Here is an 11097-nt window from a genome sequence, read left to right on the forward strand (position 1 = left end):
GAGACGTACGTGCTAATTCGCGTGAGATTTAAAGTGTGTTAAGGTGAAACTGTGGCAGTGGAGCGCTCGCTAAGAAAACGCGCGGTGACCCACTCGTTCCCTGGCTTGTTTAGTCGTTCACTTCGGCATAAGTTCACTAAAGGCATATCTAGCAAATGTTACTTCGAAGCGAGCGCAATCTTCTCAATGCATGCACCTCTAAATTACTGATGGTACAACTCCGCTCGCGATGAGAAGTGCGTCCTTTCGTGCACGATCAAGCGTTATTAGAGATCAGACACTAACCTGGTGGACTAAAAATAATTTACTTAATGAAAGCTCACTATGCCCCTGTTGCCGCGTTCCAGCTTCGCGAACGAATGCTAAAAAAACTTATTTCATTTTCTATTTACGCAGATTCCCGACTCGATGATCGGCCGCGCATATTTTTGTCGACTTTGAGACACGAGAGACATAATAGCACCAGCACACATCTTCGAGCCTTTGCATGTGCTTAGAAGATTGGCAAGCACGCACGAAGGCTAGCACATAGGCGGCTCTGTAGCTTTTATTAGCCTATCGAACTTTCGGAGCAACGATCGTTGGCGCCCTCTGTCAGCCTTTATGCGTCATATCTGATTCACCTAAAGATTCACCTGGTAGGGACAGTACGGATTAAGTCACTGAGAGCCTCCAGGGGCCTGGATGTCAGCGTTCTATCGTAAGCGTGTTATTTACAACCATTCGCGACAAGATTTTGCGACACGCGCTTGACAAATGTTGCGTATCTAATTGTAGCGTACGCGATACATTGGTAGTCGTCATGGGATGGCGTTAGCACTCGTTTAGATCCTTTTTCAAATGGTTATCCAATCAGTAAAAAAAGCTGCAGTTACTGAATTTCTATAGTCTTCCGTATTCTACGTAGTACACGAAGTTACACAGAGCTAGAAAGTAGCGCGACCTTTTAAAGCCTACCGCCTTGCTTTCTGTGGACTCACTCGGCGAAACGTCGTCTGCTACGCTGAAGCATAGTAGGCGGCGCAACGGTCGAGGAGGGAGAGCGAATGAGAGGAGAAGGGAATGGGAACGAAAGCGAAGCAGGAGAGTTCGCTACTTTGCGATGTTCCAGGGGTTTTTTCCTTTTTTTTTTCGAGGAAACCGTACAGGTTTCCTTTGTAGCAATTCCTACGATTGGGTGGACGTCTTATTCTCCCTCTGTTAATACCATCTCTCCACCTTGCGGGTTTCCGCAATACCATTACGTCAAACTCTTGCCTTTGCTTCGAGTTGTTGACAAGTTTGACTTCGCCCCGCGACCTGCTAGCCGCCTGGTTAGCTCAGATGGTAGAGCGGCTGCCCCGGAAAGGCGGTGGTCCCGGGTTCGAGTCCCGGACCAGGACGAATTTTCCTTCAACTGCCAGGCTTTTCTTTCGAGGAACCCGTATGGGCTTCCTTTGTAGCAATTGCTACGATTTCGTAGACGTCCCTCTATTAGTATACCAACCTACGCAGACGTTTGCAAATGGCTAATTAGCTTAACTTCAGAGCGCCTACCATGCAGTTGTTACTCAGCCGTATAGCAAACCCTTTCACAACGGTATAGCTGTTATTCTTCACTCGGTTCCACGACACGCCTTTAATTACCGCTTGTTTCATCGTCAGTGAAGCTGGATTACGGCACATTTTCATGTTTCTTTACTATATCCTAGTTATACTGCCCAAGCCCACAGAGTTTACTCGGTCCTTTCGAAGGCGTTGGTGTACAACTGTCTTTTTTTGTGTGTGGTTTTATATTCGACTGAAGCTAACACTGCAATTTGCAACACCGTCTAAAAATAACTTTCAAATGTTTGCAGTGAGTTGTCCCTTGCGTGACTCTTTGTTTTGTCTTTAAAAGAAAGCATTCAAAAAATCCTACCAGGCTTCTTGTGTGCGAGACGCAGCACTGCTGCTATCAGCCATAATGAAAAGCAAATCAGCGAGCAGGTGGCGGCACTTCCTTTACAGGGTGTTTATTATGGTATGGGCCGTGACATTCATGCTAGCCACGAGCCTCGTGTCTGAACGCACAGCGGTTCGTCAGCGGTAAGCACACTGCCCAAGGCAAGTTACCAAAATTGCAGTGGAAGCTATCAATTTTAACGTAAAGCCAACCCAAATCGAAGCAAATTATAAGCGTGAATATACAACAAGCACCTCGATTAATTTCCAGATTTCATATTAATGACACAAACGAGCCATTACGGGGCCGAATTGAGTTAGTTCACTGTGTGACTGCAAGCAACGCATTAGTACTATGTTGCAAGCAGCAGGGCACCACTGTGCGCGTACGCAGAAGTACATCCGAAATCTAGATTTTGTAAAGGTTGAGTAAGCGCTAAACAACGATGACAACATGAAATCAGCAATATGGAGACTACGCAATGGCAGGGACACGTTGCTTACAACCAAGAAAAATAGTGCAAGATCATCAGGAAATCCGACGTTGTAAAAAGGACAGTAGAGAAATTCTATACTGAATCTTACCAGAAGAGCAACGTAATCTTGTTTAGTCTTCGCTACACAGAAAAATACAGGTCCTGCGTGAAATTATGGTGCCGTGTGTAGCTTGGAGGGCGTCGACGTCAACCACGCCGAGTGCCAGGAACGAAATACAGGACTCCATTTACATGACGATGCCAGACACCACGCCGACCTTTTTTATGCCTGAGCAGCCGCAAGGAGCTGGCAAATTACCCCAGTACCTCCGAGGTAGCGCTCCCACATCTGCACCCTTGAGTATCTCCCACGTTGCACTGTATTTAAAGGTTCAGTCACCCACGCGTCGCACAATTCTTATATAGCCACTAAATACAGAGTTGCTTCTTGTCGGGAGGCTTCTTCACGTAACATCAGGCTTGCAGACTACGCAGTTTAGTCACTTGCTACAGAGGACGGTGGGCCGAAATGCTTGAGTCGAGTAGCTTTGGAGTATCTGCTGGCGGCTGCAGAGTCTTTCTCAAAAGTCTGTACTAAGTTTATCCGTTTGCACTGCAGCACAGCACCTTCCTCAATCTGTACACTGTACGATACGACCTGGGGCACTGTGCCATGCTAGAAACTGTGAGAGACACACGTTCGGGATACTCAAGCACAAGTATCGCCGATAAATGAAGGCAACTCCCTTACACGATGTTGGCGATTGAAGTGTGCTGCTTGGGGTGATTGGATTATGCAATATTGGCAGCAGCTACTTTTTGAGCGATCCTTAAAGGCTATAGCTATCTTAATTCTTTGGTCAGCCGAGTTCTGGACCGTTTACCTATGAGCGCCTGGGCCGGATTAAAAGCAGAGACGCTAGGAGCGTCGCAATATTCAAACAAAGCCATCTATAGGTCCTGAGCTTTCCGCAACAAGTTCTTGACCGCATACATCATGCGCTCTGCTTCTCCGTTGGACTGTGGTTAGTCGGGGCTACTAGTACTGCGTTCAATGCTATATGAGGCCAAAAACTGGCGCAAGGTCACTATAGAGGGATGGTGATCCGTTGTCGGCACGCAGCATTGACGAGATACCATGTCAAGCGATGATGCTCTTGAGGACTTGGATGGCACGCCCTGAAGTAGTAGCATTCATCGTGACGGCCTCAGGGTACTGAGAATATTAATACACCACTAAAAGGTAGTTCGTGACTTCGAGGTGAAACAGGTCAGCACCAAGTATTCCTGAAGAAAGGCTTGAAAACTGTGGTTTTGGTGACGTTCGGAATAATTTCTCGGCATGAATCACACTGTTCACATTTAGCTGTAAGGGTGCAATGTCCGTCTTTATACCTGGCTGCCATACCGATTCCGTAGCTCGTGCCGCGCACGTGTTCATACTTTGGTGGCATCGGTGAATGAGAATCAGAGTCGCTGCACTATATGCTGCTGGCACAATGATCGAAGTGCCACTGAACAGGAGACTATTGCAAACTCGGAGGTCATACGTTAAGGCTTCTTTCATAGTTTTGTTGCTGCGTGCTCATGTCGTTGTCAAAGACCGATAAGCGAAAGTAACAGGGCTTTGTTCAGCTAAGGGCCCAGTTTGGAGCATAACGGCTCCCAAGCAAAGGAACTTGGATCCGCCGAGAGGACTCCAATGCCATCTCCGGCTGGTAATTTCTGAGCGCTCTGGAGCGCACCCTGCGTTCCTCTGGTTCTTCTTGATTGCTCTCCTCCATCTTCGAGCGCTCTGAGGCGGTCCGAGCCCTATCGTCGGAGATGTCGTCCAGATTGAAACGTCATCGTAGCGCCGCGTCACTGCTATTGGCGACGGCCCACCGTAACCGAGGCAACCTAGGTCGCTGCATGCTGGCGTCTCGACGAACGCTCCACCCCGCCGGCGCTTCCGCCGGGAGCTTTCGCTAGACCAAACATCGCACGACGGTAGTAGTCACGTGGTTTCGCATCTACCATTTCCTCCTTCAAGAGCAAGTCGCATGTTCGGCTTGCGCGCTTGTCCTCTACCGCTGAGCTCGGGGAACGCCGGATCTGCCCGACTCTGCTTCGGAGGATGGAGGGGACCAGTCAAAGATACCATTAGGTATTGCAGATAATACTTGGCCATACACAGGCACAAGGTAAGCATATGCTTTAGTTTGTTGAAGAGAAGACCACTTCTTGCTCATGGAAACATGTTTACGAAGAGCTGTTTCTGAAAAGCTATCTGATGGGAGCTGTTATTCTGATACGTGAGAGAGGAGGCGTCCGAGATGTTTGATCCTGTCTGAAAGGCTTGAACTCCAGCCACCTTACTTGGAGCGTTCGTTTCTCGATAGCTTGTATTGATCGGGGCGAATGCTTCTTGCCAACGCCTCCACACCTAAGAAGCTTCACTTTGACGAAACCTGCACTTTTTTGTTGAACGTAATACCCACTTCAGAGAGAGGCTTCAATACTCGTTGCGTGCAGGAGTCATGCCCTTCCTAAAGTGCGACCAAAGACAAGGACGTCGTGGATCAGGCAAACAGTTCCATACAAGCTCTATGGTATCCGGACCATATACCTCTGAAAGGAATCATGTGCTGAGGCGATGCCGAAAGGCATCCGACAGAAGCACCAATGCCCATAATGAGGGATAAATGTGGCCAGTTCTTGTCATCTCTCCGAGATCCTGACGTGACAGGTGTGACGTATATTTTGGAAAGCAATGTGTCACCTCCGAGAAGCCAAAGCGTTTGCCAACTGTGGGAATAAGAAGATGCTTTTGCAAGACGGCGTAGTTTAGCTTGTTGAGCTCTACGCACAGTCAGTTATCGCCAGTGTCATTACGCAAAACCGCTAAATGGGAGCACCAAGATGTAGGTGTATCAACACATGGAAACCCGGCTTGTTTCTCTAGATTGGGCAGTTTTAGACGGACCACCTTTTTAGGAATGCACCATTTAACGTTGAGTAAAAACGTAAATTTGCCTCCCTTGAACTGTATCTTATATTCTTGAGAAAGCCGATGCCATAGAATAAACTGTCTGTAGCTTTGAGAAAAGCATTTCCTTTAAAACAGCCGTGTTCTTTGAGGGTGTCTTGACTAGGGGCTATTTTTCTAGACGAAGATATTTGGTCGAGAAACTTGGTCACCAGGAGTCTCTGGACTGCTGGAAAACCAAAAAGCGGCACAGGAAAGACCGCACCGCGTATAAGCGCTGCTGAGTTCACTTTCCTCTATAAAACAGCGTTGTCATGAATATGCCTAGAACACATTGTGACTTATGTACCGGCTCTTGAGGGATGTTGGTAATCTTATTGAGTGAAGGCGACAAGTTAGCAAAAGCGTCCTGGGAAAAGCGTTCTAGAATACTAAATCCTCAGCTACATAATTCACCTTCAAGACTTGAGTGTTATCGCTGAGCATGCATTTGGTGAACTTGCCTTGCTCTGAGCTATGAACGGCATGTAGCTCGAGCATATCATTGTGGAAAACTGCCTCTTCAGGGCACGGTAGACGTTTTGCAAAGACCTTGCTTTATTTCGGAGATTTCAAAACGAGTAGCGTACCGGATACACTTTGCTAGCATGTGGGGCACGGCCACAGTAATCCGATGACATTGGACCGTTTTTGTCGTGGCGTCGTGAGTTACACCGTTCTCGATGGGGTCGTAGCCACACGAGTGAGCAGTGCGTAGGCTGAGCTAATGTGATGCCATTTGAACTTTCGAAAGCTCATTGCTATAGTGTTTTTTGTTTTCAGCTTGCCTTGCTAGGATCAACCTTTCCATGAGAGTTAAACTCCGTTCATGACATAATTGATGGAGGAACTTAAAGTCATGCAGAGCCACAATGAAGCAGTCGCTAATAAGTCTTCCTTTAACTTTTATAGACGGGTAGCAGCACCTCTTGCAGAGCTTGCAAAGTTAATCATAGTAGCTGGCCACCATCTCACCTGCTTGCTGGACACATGTCTGAAACTGTTCTTCATTGTATATTTCGTGGCGATGGTTCACGAAACTAGTGGTGAAGTTCACAGCTAAACTCTTGCAGCCATTCAGGCCATAACTGAAGCCCAAACTCACGAGGAGTGGACGCACTTTGAACGGACGAAATAGAGCAATATTCGTACTTGAATATCGGCATGGGCCATGTTAGGATGCGATGATAACGCATATGTTCTTCGAATCTGCTTAACCAGGTCGGGCAGGAAGTGGTGTTTTCGAAGTCAATATTTTCTAGCTGGTGCAGAGAAAGACCTTGCCACGATGAAGTGGAAGGTCTAGTTTTGAAACTTTATTCTTCACTCTAAATTGGGACTTACGATGTTCTTAGCAGGAAGCGAGGGCTAGACAGACAGGCTCGCTGGCTAGAAGATAGCGTACACGGCGCTCCGCCTTAAGTTAACAGAGAAGAAATGAGCGCAGAGGGTTTCTTCCAGAAGAGCTTGGTCGTCGTCATGGACAGTCGATAACACTTCGTTGATCTCATTTCTGACACCATGTCGAGACCAAACACGCCTAGCGCCAGGAACGAAAGACCACAGAGGATGGAATAACAGTGGGCAAAAGACATTTTTGCAACCATTTAAGCAAGATATGTTTCGTGATTTTAAGTACCAACTACTTCGTAGAATGAAAACGTAATAGGGAACGAGATACATTATAAAGCACCAACCTTTATAAGCCTTGAAAGGTATAAGCGCAAAACACACCACAGCCACCAACTAATCCGAAAACGTCTTTAGCAGTGCCTCTAAGGGCCGATCGTACCAACGTCAGCGCGAGATTGCCCTCGAGGTTATTGCCAAGGAAACACTGCAGTAGAAAGTATGGCTGTATACACTGCACTTAGATATTCTTAAAATCTAATACGTACACCTTTTCGCATCGCTCATGGTGGTTGTTTACAGACTTACGGAATAGCCTTTGACGGATTTATGCAGTTCTGCTGCGTCGGCGACACTTAGTTTTGTAACTACCTGCAAAATCATGAAATTTTTGCACTTGCAGGTACCGTCCAGACATTGTATGGTCCGACGGAGACTGGCTAGCGCCGGACACTTACTGGAACAGCACGTCTTTCCTCGCCTGGCTGTACAACGACAGCCCCGTTCGCTCCACTGTTGTGGTGAACGACCGCTGGGGCAAAGGTGTTTCATGCAAGCATGGCGATTTCTTCAATTGCGAGGACCGGTTCAATCCGGGCGTGCTACAGCCGCACAAGTGGGAAAATTGCCTGTCTCTCGACAAATACTCTTGGGGCTACAGACACCATGCAACCCTCTCGGACTACCACACCATCCACGAGATCCTCGATATTCTAGCCAGCACAATCAGTTGCAATGGTAACCTTCTCGTCAACGTAGGCCCAACCAAGGAAGGCGTCATTTTGCCTGTTTTTGAAGAGCGGCTAACTCAGTTGGGAAAGTGGCTTGCGGTCAACGGCGAAGCCGTCTACGGATCTAAGCCCTGGAAGCACCAGAACGACACGGCCACGCCGCACGTCTGGTACACGGCCAAGTCTAACGTGCTCTACGTGTATGTGATGAGGTGGCCCAAAAACGAGCAACTCGTCTTGGACTCACTGGAAATGTCTCCGTATGGCAGCATTACCATGCTGGGGCTTGCTGCCAAACATCGGTTTACGTGGAGAGCAGCTGATTTGGTCGGAGACGGCGCAAGCAAGCGAACCCATAAAAGGGGCACAATAGTCACCTTTCCCAAGCTGACGGCAGACAAGCTGCCCACTCCGTGGGCGTGGGTGTTGAAAGTCCAAGGCGCTCGTTAAATCTTGATTTACGGAAATGCTTGTCGAGTGCCCAAATAATTAAATAATGCCGTATCAATTCGTCGTCTCATTGAATGCAGGAATGATACCCTCTGTCACTCGCCATATAGTAAGAACACCGTGTGAGGAATTCACATGTCCACCTTTTTTACGACATCAGGGTTTTAGTTCGCGTGGGGCCGCCACGTGGCCTAGTGACCTTAAAGTTTGGAAAATTATCGCGGTGACGTATAGTGATTATGCCAGCAAGATAAAAATAAAAGAACTCAAAGCTATCCCTGCACACAGAAATTCACCACAAAGCTTGTATCACCGGCGTTATCGGGGTTGTTGATAAAAAGTAGCCGTTCGTCGGCTGGAAATTATTTATCATTCTAAGAGCGTTTAGAATCGACACTGCAAGCACAGTGATGATTGATTCTGGGCTTTTCAGAGGTTTCCCGAAATGCAGCCACAATTATTTTAATTACTACGAAATTGACGGGCTGAGAAAATCTTCGGAAGCCTTCCGCCGCAGCTTTTCTTCAGTCGGACCACATTCTATATTTGTTCTGAAGACTTAGCAATACAACGTCGCGCAGCCTCTATGAGAAATGTCATCGTGGACAGCTGATGATTTTGACCTGCCGGTTTGGTTAAGGTGTCCTTAAATATTTTTCAAGCAATTTTCGTATCCGCACTCATCGGCTACCGCAGCAGCTGCAAATCGAGAAAAAATGTGCTCATGCGTTAAGGTAGACACATGAACAAGTTGGTCTGGCGCCTTGAGGCAAAAGGCACGACACATGAATTGTGCAAACTGTCTGTGTCATCATCCGTTCGCGAACTATGGCCGAAGCTGTTCACAATAGTACGTCACATTTACTTGCCAAGAGGCCAAGTACACCTTCGGGTATGACGTATACATTACTTGCAGTTAGTTGTCAAGATAATGTCCTGTTAGATTATCCATGTGCGGGAAGTAAGACTGATATTTAAGATGATCGTGCAGTAATACATGCGCAATTTTTCTGTTCTGATTGTTGTATGCCATGCTGCCGTTTCATCTTTATAGTATAGCCACAATGTAGACTAGCATATACCGGGTGTCCGAGTTAACTTGGACCTAGATTTTTAAAAAAGCCCAAGAGATCTAGAGAAATCGTACCGACTGCATAGTAGCGGCACTCGTGTGTATACTTACAGCCAGTATTTTTTCCACCACTAAGTGTTATAATTGCTTTTCATTAACGAACTTTTCAATTATTGCTTGAATAGCAAGCATGTCAATTACAAAGTTGTAGGGCACCTTAAGTAACTTCCTAATGAATCATTTATTTAGTGCTGAAGTGCGCCTGGCTGTTTTTTCCCAAGAAGAAACAAATAGCCGCGAAATATGCCAAATAGGAAATAGATACGTGCACACGCGCCGCTGCTCAAGCGCCTCCAGCAACCTGTGAAAGATATAGGGCTCCATTCGTTTATCGCCGTATCGTATAAGGCTTTGTCATGTAAGATGGATCGAGAGGTTTCACGACCTAACTAGTGTGGTGCGATAAGCATCAGCATGTGCAGATGCAAGAATGTTGTGCTAGATCATGTTGCACTTGGGGTAGCTTTAATCTTCGAGTATCATGTTACAAAGCTAGAAAAGAAATTCAACCAATGTTGAAAAAACAATGCGCAAAAGAGGGCGAAAAAAGAAAAGGTAGCTCTCGGATGAACAGAAAAGAGCTGCTGAGGAGTTTATTTCATCAAAAATAAACCAAAAGCACGTAAGGCATCTCAACCGCCCTCAAAGAAATATCGAAAGTTGCAACTGGTTTAGCCATTTACCCTTTCTGTGTCTCGAAGTCCGGAAAAGAGGCAAAACAAAGCAGTCTTTTATCTATTTATATCTTTGTCGCAAGATTTTTTTACGTGAGAATAGGGTGACATCATGAAGGTACGTTAAACAGTCATGTCTTACACCAGTTTTAGCGGTTATTTTCCACTGCCACTTATAGCACGTGCTCAAACAGGTCACGGTCTGAAGCAATATACACTATTTGCTTTTTTACAGCACTAGTGCTGTTGGATCCCTGACCAGCGACATTGGAATCTCACGGCAGACTCTGCTTATTTTTGCATTTGGCGCGTCCCGTGCGGTAAATTTCGCTGCTAAACACGTGATCCTTCATGTAGCCCCACAAGAAGTTCAACGACGTCATGACCGGTGACCTTGCAAACCAGGGTACAGGTCTGTGCTGCCAAACCACTGCCCAGGAAAACCTTGCTGAGCCACGCTCGAGACTGAATACCACTATGCACAGGAACATCGTCGTGTTGAAACGCGTTGGTGCTGCTGTGCGCAAGTGGTGCTCTAGTGGAACATTGTAACAGACATCGTTCACGGGGCCTTCGAGGATGTCGTTGACGTAGCGTGGAGTCGTTAGTGTGTTGTAAAAAAAAAAGATGGGTCTGATGATGTTGCCATTAAAAACACCGCACCGCACATTAAACGACCACTGGTATTGGTGTCGTGTTTGTGCCAGCCAGTGGGCATTCCTATCACTCCAGTACTGCGCGTTGTGAAGATTAACCTGTGCGTTTCTGCAGAAATTAGCCTCATCCGTCCAAAACAGGCGAGTGAGAATGTCCGGTTCCTAATATTTTGTGAAAATCCAATTGGCAAAGTCAAGTATGTGTTCAATATCTCGGTCTTCAAGTTTTTAATGAAGATGTACATGGTACGGGTGCATATGACGTTTTTTTAAACCTTCCACGCTGCTGACCTTGAGGGTCCGGCCTCCGCACTGGCGAATCGCCAGGGTCTTAGAGCGGCTCCGCAAGCCGATGGAATCAGACCCTACCACCACGTGCGTCGATGCGGCCAGGCACTAGGAAGTTGGCCGAAGCTATG

At 46.9% G+C, this 11097-nt stretch overlaps 1 protein-coding gene and 1 non-coding gene across 2 annotated transcripts in view; both read left to right on the forward strand.

Moving 5' to 3' along the window:
• Positions 1–8833, forward strand: part of LOC135902700 (tissue alpha-L-fucosidase-like) — a 28679-nt gene extending 19846 nt beyond the window's left edge. The window contains exon 4 of the mRNA XM_065432925.2: positions 7439–8833. Coding sequence (XP_065288997.1) covers positions 7439–8216 — 778 coding nt within the window. The 3' untranslated portion in view covers positions 8217–8833. The remainder of the gene's footprint in view (positions 1–7438) is intronic.
• Positions 1309–1383, forward strand: TRNAS-GGA (transfer RNA serine (anticodon GGA)). The gene has a single exon. It is a non-coding gene; the product is annotated as a tRNA-Ser (tRNA).
• Positions 8834–11097: the final 2264 nt, after the last annotated feature.

Source organism: Dermacentor albipictus, chromosome 2, assembly GCF_038994185.2.
Source record: "Dermacentor albipictus isolate Rhodes 1998 colony chromosome 2, USDA_Dalb.pri_finalv2, whole genome shotgun sequence".
NCBI lineage: Eukaryota > Metazoa > Arthropoda > Arachnida > Ixodida > Ixodidae > Dermacentor > Dermacentor albipictus.